The 22,104-nt window shown below is 34.1% G+C and overlaps 3 protein-coding genes across 3 annotated transcripts; all 3 read left to right on the top strand.

Annotated features, from left to right (window-relative positions):
• The first annotated feature begins 262 nt into the window (after positions 1–262).
• Positions 263–2,735, top strand: LOC134718599 (uncharacterized). Its single transcript, XM_063581227.1, has 3 exons — positions 263–420; positions 1,255–1,425; positions 2,010–2,735. Exons 1-3 carry the CDS (start codon positions 348–350, stop codon positions 2,510–2,512), a joined length of 747 nt encoding a protein of 248 aa, XP_063437297.1. The 5' UTR covers positions 263–347; the 3' UTR covers positions 2,513–2,735.
• Positions 2,736–12,722: 9,987 nt separating this feature from the next.
• On the top strand, positions 12,723–15,087 carry LOC134718598 (glycine, alanine and asparagine-rich protein-like). The gene is made up of 2 exons (XM_063581226.1): positions 12,723–12,880; positions 14,703–15,087. Exons 1-2 carry the CDS (start codon positions 12,817–12,819, stop codon positions 14,969–14,971), a joined length of 333 nt encoding a protein of 110 aa, XP_063437296.1. The 5' UTR covers positions 12,723–12,816; the 3' UTR covers positions 14,972–15,087.
• A 3,838-nt stretch (positions 15,088–18,925) lies between these two features.
• LOC134718597 (uncharacterized PE-PGRS family protein PE_PGRS20-like) lies at positions 18,926–22,062 on the top strand. Its single transcript, XM_063581225.1, has 2 exons — positions 18,926–19,084; positions 21,056–22,062. Exons 1-2 carry the CDS (start codon positions 19,021–19,023, stop codon positions 21,967–21,969), a joined length of 978 nt encoding a protein of 325 aa, XP_063437295.1. The 5' UTR covers positions 18,926–19,020; the 3' UTR covers positions 21,970–22,062.
• The last annotated feature ends 42 nt before the right edge of the window (positions 22,063–22,104 follow it).

Here is a 22,104-nt window from a genome sequence, read left to right as displayed (position 1 = left end):
CAATAGGGAAAAAATATTTAATTTCAACAATTATTCAGTGTGGGATGTTAAATTTATAATAGTCCGACTATACCAGTAGACTTGAATAATATTTGTACTTTTGAATATTACTTATACTTTATACGTATCAATGAATGATTAACATTTTTTAATGATAATTTTTGTCTTATTGTATTACTAACAAAATCAATCATAAACAAAACTGAAGTATCGGAAACCTGTATATCACGTTAAGTATTCAAAATGACTTATTAAACATCCCGTCGCCTTATCAATTTCCGTAGTAATACACCTCCACTCAGACTATAAAACATCTGTACCTCTCTCTCGACTTAAACCAACAAAAGATGAAGATATCAATTACCTTAGCTGTCTGTCTGATTGTGTCTGTTTCTGGACATTGGAACTGGGGAAGAAGTCGTGCGTATATAAAATTGTGTTTCCCAATATTTTAGAATTTTAATTTTTATTTATTTATTTATAATGTAAGCTCCTTCGGAAATAGTTTGTCTTTTTGTTGTCGGTAAGTTCAATTGTTGTCGTGTTTTACATTTTAAATGAATTATTATGAACATTTTTATTTAAACAATATTTAGACCTGAGTATTTTCGTGCACGCTATATCGATCTTGTTTTGCTTTTGAAAATATCACACTTTAAAATGAATCTTTATGTTAATTATTATTAATTATTTTTTCATTTCTCATTATTTTTGTTAAAACAAAAGGCCCTTATCATAATCATTGTTCTACAGAAGCAATTTTCTGCCAGTACAAATATTAAGAAACAGCTACCAAATGCCCGATAAGTTGCAAAAACATAGATCTAGAGTTTTACAAACGGTCTTTATTGATTGACAATTGTCCGTATCATTTTTCTATAAATCCTTTGGAATCCAAGATATATGGAATGAATTAAAAAGAGACTATTAAATGTGATATAGTTATTGCACAATTAGGTCTGTATATGTCAGACACACTGCACACCATAGGTGGTCATACTTGACTCGGACGACGTCAACCATTGAAAATCAATGTATAGAATTACAGAAGATAATAATTGAGAAACGTTGAACATTATTTACGAGAAGATGTTCCAGAAACTTGTTTAAAAAGGAAGTGAAAGGAACTTTTATTTAAAGTTTTCACGTTATACGCATATTTTCGTAAAGTTCCCTTTGATATCATACTAGCTTTGAAAAAAACAACGATCATTTCGTATTCCATAATAATACAAGATAAATGTACTTTTGTAGGACCAAAACCCAAACCTGATTGTAGTTTACCAGTAGACTCAGGCAAATGTTTCTTCTGGTTGAGACGTTTCTTCTTTAATACCGAAACCGGAGCATGCGAGAGATTCCGGTACAAAGGATGCCGGGGAAACTCCAATCGATTCAAAACTTTACAACAATGCAGAGATACATGTAAGTAACAGATTTGTTTTTCGCATCTATTATATTTGTTTTCTGGAGGGCGAGTGAAATGGGGAAAACGGAGGGGGGCTGAAATTTATATATATATTTTTTTTTTTACACAAAGAAAAAGGAAGTTTTTAGATGTACACCGAATATATCAACATTGAAAAACTTAATACAAATATTTGTCATTCCAATATATGATCATATGCAAACAACTTCAATGTTAAAGTATGTAGAGACAGATTTGTATAATGTATATAGTTTGAACAAGGCGTGCATATTACACCTGGCAATAATAACCACTAACTGACTCAACACATCGCGTTTCATGTAAAGAGAAGGATCTGCCTACCCTTCCTGAGAACCTTAAATCATCTCCGTTTTTTGTGGACTCGTATTACTCGATCTTTACTTTTCTATGTCGGGTTTTTAAATTAATGAGTTTGAATTTTCCAAAGGTATCTATTGCCTATCGTTTTCCAACATTTGTAAACAGTATTGGTCGGACGTTATACATGGGTTATCTGACTATCATTTAAAAAAAACCAAGTACATATATTTAACAATTACATGTTATTTTTATTATTTAGGCGAAGGACAAATCGACATGAGTTCTAATGGAGGCATGACACCAAATATGGATGGAGGGGTTGGAACTGAAACAATGATGCCATCTGGCGGAAATGGAGGTAATGGAGGGAATGGCGGGAATGGTGGAGATAGTGGTTTTGGTGACGGAGGTAACGGAGGAGGCGGTGGTAACGGTGGAGACGGCGGTTTTGGTGATGGAGGTGATGGGGGAAACGGAGGTAATGGCGGAGATGGCGGTTTTGGTAATGGTGGTGATGGAGGAGGAGGTGGGAATGGTGGAAATGGTGGCGGCGATAATGGTGGTGGAAATGGCGGAAATGGAGGTAATGGTGGAAATGGTGGGAATGGTGGAGTAACTGAAGGTCGTGGAAATAGCGGAGACGGAGGCAATGGCGGTAATGGTGGAAATGGTGGGAATGGTGGTGGCGGAGGAGATGGCGGAAACGTTGGTGGTACTACCGATGAGATGTCTACTAAAGGCCAAAAACCATCCCCGGAGTGATTATGGCCTTGGCACTCAATATCACATTCTGGTCTTCTAGTATTTCTTAAGCATTCATGTGATGAAAAGAAATTGTGTAATTATTCATATAAACGACATGCAACATATACAATGTAATATGCATATTTAAGATGGAGAATTTGACTGCCAAACATTTTCATTACCATTATTTGTATACTTTTTGTCGAATACAAAATTTATTGAATTAAAACAATGCAACTTTTTTTGCGTTATAATTTATCCCTCTCGTTCAATCGTTTATAGCCTGTGGAACGCAGTTACTTGTCTTTTTACAATATAAGTATAAACTGGCCATCATATTGTTTTATCCAAATCCACCTTATTTTTTTTTTTCAAATATGGATAACGTGCTAAAATGCAATCACCTTAATATATATAGACGTTCTGCCTGCAATATCATTGAAAAAGCAATGTATTGACAACTCAAATGTTCGAAAGGCGCGAACGACCTCTAAAGATACCCCCAAATCTAGCTACAAATAGTAAAAGGGGAGATGCATAACTATTATCATTAGGTATAGAACATTTCTGCAAGTAGAACTGCAAGTCAGAACATAATAATGCCATATGTTTAGTAAAAAACTCGATTTTTTTAATGAAAACGCATAAAAATTAAAATATAATCATCATTACTTAGCTCTCCCTCTCACATTGCTAATTGTTGTTTTAATATGATCATCGTTTGGTACTAACACAAAACGGCAAAGGAGAAACGAGAGAAAAAGATATGAACAAGTATCCAATCGAACAAGAATTTGAAGAACAACAGACAACACAACGCATTTGACAAAAAACTAATGAAACACCTTTATTCAAGGACGTAAAATACACAACGGCACCTTCATGTTTCTATGGGGTTTCTAACAGTTAAGAATCAAGTTAATAAAAAAGGAACAATGCCATTTTGGTCTCTTGTGAATAGTTGTCTCAATGGCAACCCTACCGGATTTTCTTATTTTCATAAATACCTAACTTATCGGGTGAGTGTCGTATTGTCAACGCCTACAAAGCTATACAGTATATTACCGCCTACATGAACAAGGATCCTCATTATGCTGATCATGTGAGCTTTCATCTGAAAACAATGGGGTACAACTAGTTGAGCGGGAAAGGTTCAACCTGATACTATTTAATTTCAACAAATATCAACACATAAAATCTTTTCAGTGACGCTTGAAGGGAATTTTATAAAAAATTAACAAACCACTTTAGGCTTAAAAAAAGGCCATAATTTAAAAATGAATAGATACTCAGACGTTTATGTAACATCATGGTAAATACAATAAAACTGCACACATAATGTATGAACTCTAAAAAAATACGTTGAATGTCTCACTAAGAATAACATATCTATTGATATATAAAATCATTTTTCCACCTTTTGGTCATATTTTGCTATTAATGGAAAAGTTTTATGCGCAAGTACAATAACATGCACCATGTATGCTAGAGACAAATAAATAGGTATTCAAAATGTAAAACCACAATTTGAGAGCATACAATGTATGTTACAAGCCAAAGTTGCTTTAAAAGATAATACACAAACCAGCTAAGGCCGATTTTGCATTGTTAGGAATTTGTAACAGTCAGCTGTGTGTTATGAGATCCATACAATAAAACATGGATTGACCGACAAGAAATGAATCAGAGACGAGCAGCACGATATGTAACGAACAAACCTATTAATCACCCTACTGTTAGTACGATGCTAAATCACCTAGAATGGAGATTTGTGGAACAAAGGCGAAAAGATGCAAGACCCACCATACTCTTCAAAATTGTTAAAGAGAAAATTGCAGTGACAAGGGATGATCGTTTGACTGCCAAGAAACATGCATGACAAAAGCTTCGAAATTCCAGCATCATGAAGTGATTTCCGGAAATATCATTTCTTTCCACGAACCATCAGAGATTGGAACACTCTCCCTCCTGGGGTTGTATCAGCACCTTCAGTTGAGGCTTTCAAAGCCTCGATGACAAAGTTGCAATAAATTTAAACATTATAGGAGGGGTATACGCACCGAAGTCATGGCAAAATATTCAGTCTATTAATTGTGGTCATTATCCGGTATAAATAAAAGTAGAGGTAGACGAAATGTAATAACCTATGAACAGGAAATCTCACACAAAATCTATAAGGGCGCAGGACATTTCATAATTAAATTCTAAACTAACAATAAAACTTTCAGCACCGATATCATAGACCAATTGAGGACATGATGTATTTCATTTACATATTCCGATACACTGGTTAAAATACTAGTGATACCTCAGGAAGCGACATTTCAAATTCAGTACATAAACAATGGTAGAAAGCAGCAACGTGTAATACAGACTTCCCTTAACACGACTCATACAACCGTTCCGTGATTATCAAACCGGCTGGGATAATGATTTTGCACATTATATAAAATACAAGAATATAACGATTGATTGCCGGCATTCCCATTAAAAATTACTGTGCTCCTCATCTTGTCGAATTGTTTCTATATTCAAATGAGGATAATTTCATAAAGGATCTTTTTAAAAGGCAGAAAGAAAATAAGTTAGCATGATCCTTTAACTTGACTTTCCCTTATATAGGTGATGTTCTCTCACTAAATCCCACCAACCTTGAAATAAAGGATACAATAGATGCAAGTCTTGATCCACAAAAAAATCATTATTTTACAGGTAAAACGATGATTTACTTATTTTGTTAACCTTTCACATTAAATCAAACAGACATATTAATATCCAATTGCACGTCGTCGCTATCTATCAAAATTTTCATTTATGTTCATAACGGGTTATATGACCGTCGGCAGTCTTCTGAGGTCATCTCGGTGGTTGATTAGATGGCTTCAAGACCTATAAATACACACGAAATGCTGTTATATTATTATCGACTCTTTGTCTTGTTAATGGTTTATTTTATACTTAATGTAATTTGGATATACGTGTTAGTAGGTCATAAATCAAATATGATGATTTGAGTCAAATTGGTGAACATGAATTTGACAGCTTATGCCTCTGTAACGAACAAACGATAACATAAAGCAAATGTCGAGCTTAGAGAACTGTAATAATTAACACATCGTAGATACCAGGATAAAATTTCGTATTTACGCCAGACGCATGTTTCGTCTACAAAAGACTCATCAGTGACGCCCGAATCCAAAAAAGTTAAAATGACCAAATAAAGTACGAAGATGAAGAGCATTGAGGACCAAAATTGCTAAAAGTTTTTGCCAAATACAACCAAGGTAATCTTTTCCTGAAGTAGAAAAAGTCTAGTATATCCAAAATTCATAGTTTTGCAAACAGTAAATTTATAACTATGACCATATCAATGATAATTCATGTCAGCACAGAAGTGTACTAGTTCAGTGATAATGGACGCCATACTAAACTCCAAAACATATATAGGAACTAAATAACAATTTTGGGCCTTAAAATGTCTGGGTTGTAGCTTTTATGATGAAGGTTAATCCACAAAAGCTTTCGCAAAAAATATATAAAGTGTTATTTTATTTATTAGAAAGTTTATGTACACGTATGATTTTAAGAGGGACTACCGAAGATTTACCATGATCTACAAATACCTCAAAGGACAAACCCATGCATGTTAAAAATCCAGAGGTTCCTAAAACCTTCCTGAGTTTGAATATCGAACAGTCTAGATAATTTTTGATTGAGTTAAGTCTGCTAATTGATATTTTATCGTATGTTTTTTTATGTTGTGATGTTATGCTATTGTTTCAGAAAAAGGGAGAAGGTTTGGATCCATTAAAACGTTTAATCCCGCTGCAAATGTTTGCACCTGTCCTAAGTCAGGAATCTGATGTTCAGTAGTTGTCGTTTGTTTATGTAATATATACATGTTTCTCGTTTCTCGTTTTGTTTATATAGATAAGATCGTTGTTTTTCCCGTTTGAATGGTTTTACACTACTAATTTTGGGGCCTTATATAGCTTGTTGTTCGGTGTGAGCCAAGGCTCCGTGTTGAAGGCCGTACTTTAATCTATAATGGTTTCCTTTTTTAATTGTTATTTGGATGGAGAGTTGTCTCATTGGCACACACACCACATCTTCCTATATCTATTTACAATTTCTTTCCATATAGCCATTTCTTCACTCAAAATATTTTCAAAACACAAAAATGTCATCCTTGGCTTGTCATAGTACATTTTTGTGTCACTGTACAGTTGTCATTGTCGACGGACATCATTAACTATCACATTATTTGTACTTAACAGATACAACGTAGCTTTTTCGTACAATATTATCTGTGTTTCAGTGAATATTGTGCTTCCCATTATAAATTGTTTTTTCGTTAGTAGAGGTGGATGGGCGTATTACTCGCATTGTGCCAAATCATCAAAATTTCAGTTTTTATCCACCTTAAAATGAGATCGGGTGCACCAACAAGGTACAGACAAGGATTATTAGTAGTAGTCAACAGCAAATGCGTTGTATTTAATATTTCTTATATGATTTCATCGGATATTGGCCATTCTGTAGATAAAAATTCAACTTTAATTGTTAAACACAATTGTCTTTTGTATAAAAAAAATATTTTGTGAACCGGATTTGTGACCCTGATTGGTTTCAGTGAAATCGATTTATGACTATTGAACAGCGGTATACTACTATTGCCTTAAGTATACAACATCGTTCATAACTATATGTAAGTTTACATACTGATTAAGTTTACGTAACCGCCAAGCGGAACTTTATAGGATGCATACACTTGTTGTTTTCGTGATAACTTTTAATGTACTATTTATTGTCAAGTATCTTTGTTATCAGAAGACAAGGTATATTGTCAATCCTTCGTCAATACTCCTTGCACAAAGTTTATGTGTAATATTTTTGTTTGATTTTCATCTGTTCTATTCTGAACATTGTGTAAATTTGTTTTTAGGACTGACGGTTTTTTATTTCCCGATTGCCATTTTCTCTTTCGTTTTACGCGAGAGAAGTAATTAATAAGTAATCATATAACTATTTGCATTGAGGTGTCAATTTGAACATTACCCTCAAGTCCTTACATTGGTCTGTAGGTCGAATTTTTTTTATATACAAGACTGTAAATTCATTATTAAGTTTTACCTTTTAACAACCAGAATTAACGGTTCTTCATCTGAGGTCTTTACTGCACCAATGATTATTGCTTACTACATAAATTTGATTATAATTATTTGGTAGAGATCAATAGTTTATGCCTTAAGAAATCAGCTGTTTAGTAAAATACACCAAGTGTAGATCGTCAAATAAATCAAAATACCACTGTCATATCCAATCTCATTGACAAATATACACATTGAAACCATGATCACATACTGATCCGTTTTAGATAATTTGACACGAATTAACGTTACGGTATTAATTTTTAAATAGTTTGAATAATAATATTTGAGATACATTATTCAATATTGATGTCTGCCCTATTATATACCAGTCTTCATAGGTAATGTGTTGTCTAAAATTGTGGATATAAACACTTCACATTAAATCAAGTTTTTAGTATGAGGCATTGATATAAATAAGAGTGATAAGTAACCACTGAACCTTGTTAATTTTTATATGTTTCCCTTTTCCGTAAACGTATCAAACGATTATATAAGTATTTACCCAATCAGAAATCATTTCTGTCTCATTGTACAATAGAAACAGTCATAACCAGAGCTGAAATGTGGGAAATCTGTCCATGACGTAAGATGGATAATTCAGAACTCGCTTTACCAATATCCGTAATATTTCATATCCTCCCATACTATAAAACACATGTAACCATCTTTCAGTGTAGATGCTTATAGAAATATGAAGCTTTCTATCATCCTAGTCGTCTGTCTGATTGTATCAGTATCTGGAACTTGGAATAGGCGTAAGTATATAAATTATAAAAGATAGTTATTTTGTTCACATTTTTGTTCACAAGTTCTACTTCTATATTTATATGATTATCCTAAGACTACTAATTTACTTTAAAAGGTCCCACTCATTGATTTTGCATTTTAGGTTGGGTTTTTTTAAAGTGAAATTAGTTCGCGCGTTTACAAGGCTTGAATGTGGCTATATTGAGCTGTCTTTTAAATACACATACATTTGAACATTTACTCTATGGGTACTATATTTTATTAAGCTTATAATTAGAAAAAATATCTCATATCTTTTGTGCCTCCGGCATATAAACGGGGAATAGATTACTATAATGATAAAACCTGACCCTAATTGTACTTTACCTTCAGATTTTTTGTTTTTCAGGAACAAAACCAGACCCTGATTGTACTTTATCGTCAGATTTTTTGTTTTTCAAGGAACAAAACCTGACCCTAATTGTACTTTATTTTCAGATTTTTTGTTTTTCCAGGAACAAAACCTGACCCTGATTGTAGTTTACCTGCAGATTTTTTGTTTTTCAAGGAACAAAACCTGAACCTAATCGTACCTTACCACCATATTTTATTTTGGTTTTTTTCAGGACCAAAACCTAAACCGAGTTGTACCTTACCGCCAGATTCAGGAAAGTGTTCCTCCTGGTTAAAACGTTTCTACTATAACACGGCAACCGGAAGGTGCGAGGAATTCCACTACAAAGGTTGTAAGGGGAACGCAAACCGTTTCAAAACTTTCAGAGAATGTAGTGACCTATGTGAGTAAAAGTTTTATATCAAATTCGCCGTTTCAGAATCTAATGCATTCTGGGTAGTATTTTCAAAAGTGTACTACAAAAAGTCCTGATTGGTTAAAAATGCCATAAACAATGGAAAATGTATCCAATGACGTGACGTTGTTTTCACTTGGGGGTACGAACAATGAAATTACCCATGATGCTTTAGATTCTGACACGGCCATTCCTTACGTCTTTGGTTTTACCATCTGTTGTCACGAAATACGTGGTGACAATATAAGCTGGAAAGTTGGCACAACAATTGCATATCCTGCAATATTGTAACTTAGTGAATGCAAATATTATGGATAAGTAAATCTACAAACTTTGCCCAACAATATATTTCACATGTGATTCACAAGGTACCAGTATTGTAGAAAGAACTTGCTACCATTCAAAAGTTTATCACATAGTTGTGTTTGGAAAGATCAACTCAATCTCATATCGACCAATTTCCTTAAAAGTTAATATTGTTTATAATAAAAATGCATTTGACCTATTAGTATTAATAGATTACAGTTGAATTTGTTAAGATTTTGCAACAGTTTGGCGTGTTGAATTTTATATAATTTAAAAACGTGAACGTTCTGCTAATTGGACTTAAGGTTTGGAACCATTAAAACGTTTAATTCCGTTGCAAATGTTTGCACCTGTCCTAAGTCAGGAATCTGATGTACAGTAGTTGTCGTTTGTTTGTGTAATATATATGTGTTTCTCGTTTCTCGTTTTGTTTATATAGATTAGACCGTTGGTTTTCCCGTTTGAATAGTTTGACACTAGTAATTGTGGGGCCCTTTATAGCTTGTTGTTCGGTTTGAGCCAAGGCTCCGTGTTGAAGGTCGTACTTTAACCTATAATGGTTTACTTTTCAAATTGTTATTTGGAAGGAGAGTTGTCTCATTGGCACTCACACCACATCTTCCTATCTATTCTATTTTATCCCTCACTCTACGGATATTGTGTATATCTTGCAATTTATCATTGAGCATAAATTATAATTTATTTCCATCGCAATCTGAATGGCATCAGCATGACTTAAATGTAGGAGCCAAAATTGAACTTCGATGAAAATAGTAATTTGAAGATACCCGTGTGCGCGGATCAGAGGCAATAAACCAGACCATGAACCTGTACTATATGTGAATCTCTTCATGTTATCTGTCAACCTGTTTTTCGTATAATACATTAATAGAAAGATCGATTCGGGATAAAAATTATCATTTTTTTAAATTGGTACTTATTAATCATTTAAAGAAAAGAGGGACGAAAGATACCAAAGGGACAGTCAAACTCATAAATCTAAAACAAACTGACAGCGCCATGGCTAAAAATGAAAAAGACAAACAGAAAACCAACAGTACAAATGACACAACATAGAAAACTTAAGAAATAATTCATAGGGGCTTGAATATATCGATATTTTACCACGGGTTGGCCCTTTATGACAAATATTTTACCCTGAGCGATAGCGAGGGGTAAAATATCGGCATAAAGGGACAACCCGTGGTAAAATCTAGATATATTCAAGCCACCATGAATTATTTCGATTCTAATAGGACAAATACGGCAATTGTTTTGGATCGAAGCGCTCTAGGTGGAGGCCATTATTTGCCGTTCTCATAAATTAACGCACTTTTAGATTGGCGTAAAAGAACGGAGCAAACAGAAAAAGTGACATGCTCAAACTATTCACAAAACTTATTTAGATAGATTTGGATGAATTTTAATGATAATTAACTTATATGTCTTCTATGTATAAAAAATGGGCTTATACCACATTTTAGCATCGTTTGTTGACGTTTCCTTGTTGTGATGATTTTCGGTATCAGAAGCGTGTATTTTCCCGTAAAATGCTTAAATTATAACGTCATCATTCAATGACGTCGGGTACTTCATTCATGAAAAAACATATGACGTGGGAGTACGATCGGAACAGCAAAAGCAATATATTCATATTTTACCATGGGTGTGTACTCAAAGCGTTTGAAGGACGTCATGTTAGAATAAAGAATAAACAACATGAACTGGCTACAAGTTATTCGTTACTCCACGTTGCAATGGAAGACAGTATTGCAAGTTTCACCAGACTAGTGTATTTGTTTTATATACAAGTTTGAACTAATTACTGTTCATATAGAAATAAGATGAGGTATGAGTGCCAATGAGACAACTCTCCATCCAAGTCACAACTTATAAAAGTAAACCATTATAGTTCAAAGTAGGGTCTTCACCAACACGGAGCCTTGGCTCACACCGAACAGCAAGCTATCAAGGGCTCCAAAAAAGTACCATTCAAACTAGAAAATCAACGGCCTAATCTATTAAAAAAAAAGACACACTTATGAATCACATCAACAAACGACAACAACTGAACATTAAATTCCTGACTTTGGACAAGTCCAAACTATTTATGCGGGTTTAAACGTTTAGTGGTACCAAACCTTCACCCTTATTTGAAACAATAGTGAAACATCACAACATAGAAAGACAAACTATAAAATATCAATCAAAAGATATAGTAACACACATGAACATACACAGAATGAATATTAAGATAAATTGTTTTTTTTTATGATGAATAATATTTTTATTGCTTATATTTCTGATGACTATAAGGTATTTATTTTTTTTTATTGTTGAAAGGCCGTATGGTTGCCTTTACTTGCAAACATTCACTTCATTTGAACTTTGGATGACAGTTGGTGTTAAACATAATGAATACCATAAAATTTATAATGGAAATGGGGAATGTGTCAATGAGACAACAACTCGACCATAGAAAAAACAACAGCAGAAAGTCACCAACAGGTCTTCAATGTAGCGAGAAATTCCCGCACCCGGAGGCGTCCTTCGGCTGGCCTCAATGCAAGTACATATTAGTTCAGTGATAAGGAACGCCATACTAATTTCCAAATTGTACACAAGAAACTAAAATTAAAATAGTACAAGACTTACAAAGGCCAGAGGCTCTTGACTTGGGACAGGCGCAAAAAATGCGGCGGGGTTAAACATGTTTGTGAGATCTCAACCCTCCACCTATACCTATATATCATTAACGCAACATCCAATGTCGTGTTTACCACATTCATTTTTTTCTCCATTATTGTCCTAACTGTCGACTGTAAAATGAAGAAAAAAGCATATTGAAAGTTATCGCTAATATTTTGCTATTAATTTTTTCATTGTAGAACATGTAGAAAGTGCCTCATTTTATGATGAAATATTGTCTTCGTTGTGTAAAAAAGTGAAACAAAAGTGACTGTTTCAATATTTTAAGAAATAGTTGAGTTAATTTCCTGTATATGTTTTCAAGTATAATAACATTTTAAGACACTCCGAACCATTGCAATTGACAATTATGAATTTATTTTCTGTTTATTTTACTTTTCCCTTATACGTAAAAAAAATATAATTGAAGGTTGTACTTATTCAGCGATCATTCCGTCTATTTGTACAACCTACAAAACAATCATTGTGCTCAAGTATCGGATATCTGCCAGAGACGGACATACATGTTACTTATAAATAAAAACACATCCCGTTGCCTTACTTATATCCGTGTTTGTATGTCCTCATCAAGACTATAAAACATCTGTACTCCTTTCACAAGGTAGAACTTACGAGGAAAATGAAGCTTTCTGTCATCTTAGTAGTATGTCTAGTTGTAGCAGTTTCTGGAACTTGGTATAGGAGTAAGTACATGTATATTAATTATTATCTATGTTGTACACATGATTTCTAAAATCTTATTTTTCTATATCATTAAACTCTGGAGTCTTTATTGAAAAGCATTCCTAGAACATATCTGGTAAATGGCTATTAAATTTAATTAATACATTTCCATCAGTAATTATTTTTTCAAATGTTTTTTTTTAAAAGCAGTTTGTCTAATTTTCATTCTTATTCAGTTGCTAATAATGCATACTTTTTTTATTCCGATGAGTTTAAAGTTTTAAAATACAAAAAGTATAACATATGCCAGTTTTATTTTACGTTTTATAATGTGTGATCATCAATATAACAATATACATGTGTGTCTCAATTAGTCATAACTAAGGACATGTTTCAGGAGCCTGTAATTCAGTGGTTGTCGTTCGTTTATGTATTCCATATTTGTTTTTCGTTCATTTTTTTTACATAAATAAGGCTGTTAGTTTTCTCGTTTGAATTGTTTTACATTGTCTTATCGGGGACTTTTATAGCTGACTATGCGGTATGGGCTTTGCTCATTGTTGAAGGCCGTAGGGTTACCTATAGTTGTTAATGTTTGTGTCATTTTAGTCTTTTGTGGATAGTTGTCTCATTGGCAATAATACCACATCTTCTTTTTTTTATATTTCCATGTCTTATAGTGTTGTTGACTGTTTATGTCGTCTTGTCTTTTGAGTACCGAACATGCCCTATTCAATTATATGACTGATTTACTAAGTGTTAATTCGCATTGCTTTATTAAAGAAGTGTTTCGGTATTTGTTGATCATGCGTTCCTGTTTTTAGTTAAGAAGTTGTATTTGTAATTCTTATCGGATATTGTTTTGTCTCTTATCAGGAGACAAACAGAAAATGGGGTCCGTGTTGTTTATTCTTTAGTTTTCTATTTTGTGTCATGTGTACTATTGTTTTTCTGTTTGTCCTTTTCATTTTTAGCCATGGCGTTGTCAGTTTGTTTTATATTTATGAGTTTGACTGTCCCTTTGGTATCTTTCGTCCCTCTTTTATCCTTTGTTGTTGTTATTCTTTTTTTGGCTATAAACGATCAGTGTTGACGAAACATCTCTGAATTATGCTAACTATTTTCCAATACGACTATGAACATAATATAGTTTGTATTGTTAAACATACATGTGCGCAAGGCATCAATTGAGATGTAAATGTGTTATTCGTCACAACTTACCCGATTTCGTACCTCATAGAAGAAGAGTATCGGAGTCACCCGAGAATTGCCTATTGATAAATGTGTCACACGATTGAGACTAAGATGTTGTCTTACTATGAGATGAGAATTTAACATATTAAACTGAATTGATCAGGTTTGTCAAAGATACAGTTTGAAGTCGTTTCTCTGTGGTGATTTTTAAAAATATTTCAAGATATAAACCTATTATTAGTAGCATCCTTAGTGTCAGTAAAGATTTCATTGAAGAACTCCTTGAAATGCTGTGTTTATAACTTTACCACTACGTCTGAACTTAGATTGAATAATTCCTCACGTCTTTAAGACGGGTCAGTATGAATGCTGCTTCATATAATACTTGATACCGTTAGCATTTATATTGTAACATTCAAACATGCTTAAGAGATCAACTGTATAAAGCAAAAACCTGTGCTGAAAGACCATTTTAGATCCCTCTTGAGTTAATAAATTGAACCTGTTTTTAAAGTCCACCTGTCTTAAGAGACCACTTTTTTTCTCTCTCTTAAGTGATCTCTTAAAACAGATTTTGATAATTTTGATTTCTCAAGAAGTGATTACTTTTGACCCAATAATTTAATTTTTACGTGTTTCATTTTCCAGAACCAAAGCCTCAACCTACTTGGAAGCCCAGATTTGGAAATGGCGGAAACGGTGGTACTTGGAACGGCGGGAATGGAGGAAACGGTCAAAATGGTGGAAACGGTGGTACTTGGGATGGTGGAAATGGAGGAAACGGTCGGTATGGAGGCAGTGGTGGAGATGGTGGTCGTTGGGATGGTGGGAATGGAGGAAGCGGTCGGTATGGAGGTAGTGGAGGAAACGGTGGTCGTTGGAATGGTGGAAATGGAGGAAATGGAAGGAAACGCTAAAATATAAGTGACTGAGATTCGGACTAATGTCATATGAACATGTGACGAAATATTTGAATATTCCTTCTGAATTATTTAGCACAAAAACATATCAATAAATCTGTGTTCGCATGTGATTCTCTTGTTTAATTCTCTAACATGATTTTATTGAATATTGGAGAGTGGTAAATATACCAATAAGACAGTACCTGGCACCACAGATAAACAAGCGAACGTTTAATGGTATAATACCGTCTTCAACAATATACATTTATATACACTAAACCATACTGTAAATCATCCCGAATTTAAAACAAGTTGGCGTCCAAAAAGTTTACAGAATCTTTTCAAAATCTGCCATTATCTTACAAAAAAACAATAAAAACCGAAAGAAATGACATATTAACTTGCTTACTTTTTTCGAAAATCTCAAGTTTGTTGTTTTTCATTTGTTACAGTCTGCGTTTGTCTACTGGTCTTTTCTGTCGATGCATATACAATAGAGGTGGTATATATGTCAATGAGACGGCAACTTTACGACAACACATGTATGGTCATATGTCTGTTATAATTTTCTGTTGGTATTTTTATAATAGAATAATTAGTTATAACATATATTCAAATCTACGAAAGAGGGAACGCCATTAAACGGTAACATTTAGTTTCTTCATATCGCACGGTATATTCCATAGGTCATGTAATCTTTTCTACATGTTTCACAAGTATTCCCCTTTCTAAACTAAATGATAAAATGAGTTTGTTATGCTTTGATTCATAAAAAAACGATGGTCAACGTACATACAAGTATCTTGTCTTAAAGAGGGATGAATCCTAATTTGTACAAAAATTTCTCTGAAACTGGCCTTATGAAAATGCTTGCTTTCTTGATTGACAGCGCATTTGAACGTAAGAAGGCGTGTTTTGCAACAAACAATCGGAATTTCCATGGGCAAAACTGTGCTCCTTATTTTGCAAATTTGTTCCTTGTTCAGATTAGGCTGACTTCATACAGGCACTTCTTAAGAAGAAAGAAAACTGTTAGCGTTATCGTTTAACTTTGCTTTCCACTAAATAATTCAAAATGTGGTGACTATGTTGAAAAGATACATTTAATAAAATTGAGAATTGAAATGGGGAATGTGTCAAAGAGACAACAACCCGACCATAGAATAGACAACAGCAGAAGGTCACCAGCAGGTCTTCAATGCAGCGAGAAATTACCGCACCCGGATGAGTCCTTCATGATCAGCTGGCCTTCAAAATATATATACTAGTTCAGTGATAATGAACGCAATACTAAAGTCAAATTGGACACAAGAAACTAAAATTAAAAATAATACAAGACAAACAAAGGCCAAAGGCTCCTTACTTAGGACAAGCGCAAAAATAAGGCGGGGTTAAACATGTTTATGAAATCGCAACTTTCCCCCTATACCTCTACATATAGCTAGCTGACTCATTACTTGACTAACATCAAGAAATTGACAATGAAAGTCGGCTAAAAAACTAAACTTTACGACAAAAGAGATGAATTTAGCTTCCCTAATGTGAATTATTCTTTTCTTTGTAGCAACATTCCAGCAGCACCTGCATATAGAGTAAATATATCCCTGTTGAAACAATATTCCAGGGCTTGTATTTCCTATCATGCTTTCCTCGATTTCCTTTATAGAGTGTTGCTGCTTTCAAGGAAGATATTATTCTAAGTGATAGATTAACTTGGGTTTGAATTATTTTCACATACTCATACAACTGAAATGTTACTCGCAGCTCTACTTTGTTATTTGAAGACGATTTTGACCCAATATCGCACATTTTATATGTTTATGTAAAATTTTACATTAAGGGCCGAGCCAATATTATCCAGTTATCTATGTCTTCCTTTTAATAAAAAAAAAATAACTTCCAATGAAATTTGGCTCAAAATTAATAAATACCTCAAATCTTTGTTTGAACCTGATATTGCACACGCTGTTGCATTGTTACATAAAGTTGAGCAGTCATGTGTACAACAGAAAAAAAACATTATAAACATCGCTAAGTATCGGAAATCTGCCGATAAATACTAAAACCAATTGAAACACATCCCATTACCTTATCAATAACCGTATTAATTCATCTCCACTGGAACAACAAAATATATCTGTCTCTCTCTCACAAGTGAGACCTCACAGGAAAATGAACTTCTATTTTATCCCACACTCTACGAATATGGTGTGTATCTTGCAATTTATCATTGAACATAAAAGTATGATTTCTTTTCATCCCAATCGATCAATTTGTTTTTGAATGGCATGAATGGCATCAGTATGACTAAAACGCTGGAGCCCAAATTGAACTGTGATGTAAACAGTAATTTGACCATAACCGTGCGCGCGCAACAGAGACACAAAACCAGACTATGAATGAGTAGAATATGTGAATCGCTCCATGTTATCTGTCAACCTGTTTTTCGTATAATAGAAAGATCGAATCGGGATAAAAAAAAATTGATACTTATTAATCAATTAAAAGCTATTCGTTCATCCATGTTGCTATTGAAGACAGTATTCCAAGTTCCACAAGTATTGTGTTTTATATATAAGTTTGCACCAAAGTACATTAAGGTAGCACAATACAAAGATTTTTTTACTTCCAGTCACTAACCTTTAAAATGGTGTAACTTTCTTATGAATGCATAAAAAAAATAGAAGAGGGATATATAGATAGATAAAAGATTAATCTTTTGAATGGATGCAATATTTTTATTATGCAATTATTATGTAATCAATTATTACGTAATTAGTGGCAAAATCTCGGTCAGTTCACTTGAATGTATTTAGCTCTATCATCTCTTTAACTATACAGAAATTTTTTACAAAATCTTAAACATCACATCATGGGCGTCAACAGTGTTTCTCAAATTGTCCCTCTTGTATTCCATTCTCTCATAAATCTTTAATTTGTGTTAACATCCTTACCATATAAAAGAAGGTAATGTTCAATTAGGTGTAAAATTTGTTCTATACATTCTTGTGTAGATAATGGCCTTAGGAAAAGCATATAATAAAATCAACCCTCTAGGAATACCTATAGAGAAGCTAATTTCAATTGAAAGTGGAAATTTGGTGAAAAATATTTTAGACACAGTTAACATTATAATTGATTGCATAATAGTTTCATAATACTAACATTGCATTTATTTAAAAGACTAATCTTTTAGCTATCCATAACTACCTCTTTTGTAAATTTCCAAGCATTATTAAGAAAGTTACAGCATTTTAAAACTTGGGAGTTGGAGTTATAAAATCTTTGTATTGTGCTACCTTAAATGAAAATAATAACTGTATATATAGAAATAAGAAGATGAGGTATGAATGCCAATAAGACAACTCTCCATCCAAGTCACAACTTATAAAAGTATACCATTGTATGTCAAAGTACGGTCTTCAACTAGGAGCTTTGGCTCACACCGAACAGTGAAGGGCCCCTTCAAATTGCTAGTGTAAACCCGTTTAAACGGGAAAACCAACAGTCTAATCTATATAAAAAACGAGAAACACTTATTTCTTCTGGCACAGACTCATGTTTCACAATACTGCAAATCCTGTCGTATATGCCAGATTGTTTGTAAGCCTAACCAGAAAGTACCACCAGAACCAATTACTAATTTCCGAGTACGTATTGATTGAGTTGGACCTTAACAAAAGACCAAGACTGGCAATGGGTATTTATTGGCGATCCTGTGTACATCCACTCTCATTCCGGAGATAGATCCTTATTTTATTATGACATTTTGTATTATATGGTTGTGAGAAAAAAAGAATCGCTTATCTTATTATGACATCTTGTTTTATAAGGTTGTGAGAAAATGTTTTCAATCATATTAAGCTATGAGACACCCCGAACCCTTAGTTTCTTTTTATTGTGCAACCTACAAAAAATCATTTTGTGATAGGATCGGAAACCTCCACATGACTGACATAAACTATTCATATGAATTAAAACACATCACGTTGTCTTACGTATATCCGTGTGTGTATGTCCTCGTCAATATTATTACACATCAGTACTCCTCTATCAAAGAAGAAATGAAGCTTTATATCATCTCAGTCGTATGTCTAGTTGTATCAGTTTTTGGGACTAGGAATAGGCGTAAGTATATTTAATAAAGTTCACATCATCTTAGAAGTCATATTTCATATTTATTTTATTATACTGAGGAGCTTTTGTTTGCTAATATTTACATTATATGTATGTTTCACTATATTACGTTATTTTGATTGGCTAACTGCACATCACGTGTTATTCCTTAAGCAATTGCATTACTCAATAAAACCTTTCATTCATGATAACACGAGGTCCCACAAAAAAGTGCGCAGGTGAATAAAATAAAAATAAAGGATATAATTCGTGTTTTCATGATCCTAGCTAAACAATGTAATTATAAGTATTGAATGCTTCTTTTTGTAACTTCATAGGGATGTAAAAGCGTTAACCGTACGCACATTTTTAGAAAGAAGCGCTTCTGCGCTTCATACAAAATGAACTTCGGTCAACGCTTTTACACCCCAATGAAGTTACAAAAAGAATTCTTAAGTATCACGTGTTCATGTTTTGTATTGATAATAAAAACGTTGTTTGAATAAAACTTTTTTCACTTGTTCCGTTGATTGATTTTGTTAATACTAAGGGAGCCACCATTTGATTTTTAGGGGGGGGGGGGGGGGCTAGGATGAAAAATTTTGTCCTGCCTTTTTTTTAAATGTAATCTCTGTCCTGCCTTTTTATTTTTCACTCTGTTCGGTCCTGCCTTTTTTTTTTAGTTTATCCTGACTTTTTTTTACCTAAATTGACGTCCTGACTTTTGTTTTTTGCAAGTGTCTCATCCTGCCTTTTTTTTTACTCAAAACTCCTGTCCTGCCTATTTTTTTCAAATTTCATCCTAGCCCCTTCATAAAAATCAAATGGTGGCTCCCTTAGTATTAACAAAATCAATCAACGGAACAAGTGAAAAAAGATTAATTCAAACAACGTTTTTATTATCAATACAAAACATGAATACTTAAGAATTGAATGCTTCTTTTTGTAACTTCATTGGGGTTTAAAAGCGTTGACCTAATTGACCTTTCCTTTTTGAATTTAACGTTCGATGTTTTTGTTTAACACACTTTTGACAGAGTAAGAGATACCTCAGCATAATTTGGTTGACGAGGAGTACAAATCTATCGGTCACATGTAGCTCAGCTGCAAGTCAGCATTTAAAGCAAAAACAAACAGCATGCTACGAGATGTTTGTTTTCAACATATGGAAACAAAATCGCTATTTACACTTGCTGTGCATATAATATTAATTTTTTGTATGCTAAATATTGACCGCCACAAATTCTTCATTTTGCAATTCCCTGCCATACGGAGGGTGCATTAAGTGTTATCCTTGTCCATCTTTCAAAAGTGGTTTCCGTTCTCTAACTTTATTTTGTTTGCTTTAACCAAATGTTATGAAACTTCATAGTATTAAGTTCTTTGACAGCTTTTTTTTTATTACTATTGCATAGCATTATTGTAGAAGTCTTTTGAAATTTTCAAAACGCTTTCCCAGTTATATAATGATAATAATATAGTTCATACAGTTCGTAACATGCACATGCGCAAACTACCAAATGAGATATACAAATTGCATGCTATTGTGACCTAGATATATTACTAATAATAGATGAGAGATGAAATAGGAAAGTGTATTAGTAATGTTTCTCATAGAACCATCTTAAAGTGGTCCGTCTTCTTTAGTTTGAAATATTAAGACATGAAATGGACTTCTATTATAAGTATTATCCTTCAAATAAGTTAGTAGGTTAACTCGGAAAAGATTTGACGGAAGGACTCGTTTGCACGTAAGCTGTTGTTAAACAGGAAATCACCAAATATCTGAACATGAAATTAAAGAACTCCATCTGGTTTTTAGAAGGTTTTGTTAAGATGGCGCTCCGTAAAAATACTTGATACTCCTAGCTTAACTATTTTAATTATAAAGTATTTCCATAGAATCAATTTGACTCGTCATTATAATACATTATGATACATGTTCTTTTTCATGAAACTATTCTAAACCTGCTTGGAATATAGGAACTGGACATAGCGGAAATGTTGGTACGTGGAATGGAGGGAATAGAGGAAACGGTCGAAATAGTGGAAACGGTGGCACTTGGAATGGTTGGAATGGTGGACACGGTTCATATAATGGGAATGGTGAAAATGGTGGTACTTTCAATGGTGGTAATGGTGAAAATGGTCGACATGGTGGACATGATGATACCTTGAATGGTGTTAATGGTGATACATTGAATGGTGGCAATGGGGCAAATGGTCGGATTGGTGTGAATGGGGATAGTTTGAATGGTGGGAATGGAGAAAATGGTTCGATTGGTGAAAACGGTGGGAATGAAGGAAATGGTTCGAATGGACGGAATGGAGGAAATGGTCGGAATGGTGTGAATGGTGATACTAGGAATAATGGAAATGGAGGTCGTGGAGGAAATGGTGGTCGTTGGAATGGTGGAAATGGAGGAAGCGGTCGGCATGGAGGTCGTGGAGGAAATGGTGGTCGTTGGAATGGTGGAAATGGAAGCAGCGGTCAGCATGGAGGTCGTGGAGGAAATGGTGGTCGTTGGAATGGTGGAAATGGAGGAAGCGGTCAGCATGGAGGTCGTGGAGGTCGTGGAGGAAATGGTGGTCGTTTTAATGGTGGAAAAGGAGGAAGCAGTCAGAACGGAGGCGGTGAAGAAAATGGTGGTCGTCGGAATGGTGGAAATGGAGGAAGCGGTCAGCATGGAGGTCGTGGAGGAAATGGGGGTCGTTGGAATGGTGGAAATGGAGGAAGCGGTCAGCATGGAGGTCGTGGAGGAAATGGTGGTCGTTGGAATGGTGGAAATGGAGGAAGCGGTCAGCATGGGGGTCGTGGAGGAAATGGTGGTCGTTTGAATGGTGGACATGGAGGAAACGGTCAGCATGGAGGTCATGGAGGAAATGGTGGTAGTTGAAATGGTTAAAAATGGCGGACATGTTGGAGAACGCTAAAATATATTGACTATTTTTTTCTTTAAGTCACAAAACAATAAAATTTTTAATGTGTTTACTTGAGTTTTAATGTTTCAATGCTGTAACATGTCTTATTC

The sequence above is a fragment of the Mytilus trossulus genome, chromosome 5 (assembly GCF_036588685.1).
Source record: "Mytilus trossulus isolate FHL-02 chromosome 5, PNRI_Mtr1.1.1.hap1, whole genome shotgun sequence".
Taxonomy (NCBI): domain Eukaryota; kingdom Metazoa; phylum Mollusca; class Bivalvia; order Mytilida; family Mytilidae; genus Mytilus; species Mytilus trossulus.
Note: the sequence above shows the minus strand (reverse complement) of the source record. Positions and strands in the feature narration are given on the sequence as shown.

Bases quoted from the DNA above. Each gene is read 5' to 3' on its own strand.
- LOC134718599 (XM_063581227.1), top strand. From the start codon at position 348: ATGAAGATATCAATTACCTTAGCTGTCTGTCTGATTGTGTCTGTTTCT. The intron at 421-1,254 runs GTGCGTATATAA...GTACTTTTGTAG, and splicing joins TTGGAACTGGGGAAGAAGTC to GACCAAAACCCAAACCTGAT. The intron at 1,426-2,009 runs GTAAGTAACAGA...TTTATTATTTAG, and splicing joins ACAACAATGCAGAGATACAT to GCGAAGGACAAATCGACATG.
- LOC134718598 (XM_063581226.1), top strand. From the start codon at position 12,817: ATGAAGCTTTCTGTCATCTTAGTAGTATGTCTAGTTGTAGCAGTTTCT. The intron at 12,881-14,702 runs GTAAGTACATGT...TTCATTTTCCAG, and splicing joins TTCTGGAACTTGGTATAGGA to AACCAAAGCCTCAACCTACT.
- LOC134718597 (XM_063581225.1), top strand. From the start codon at position 19,021: ATGAAGCTTTATATCATCTCAGTCGTATGTCTAGTTGTATCAGTTTTT. The intron at 19,085-21,055 runs GTAAGTATATTT...CTTGGAATATAG, and splicing joins TTTTGGGACTAGGAATAGGC to GAACTGGACATAGCGGAAAT.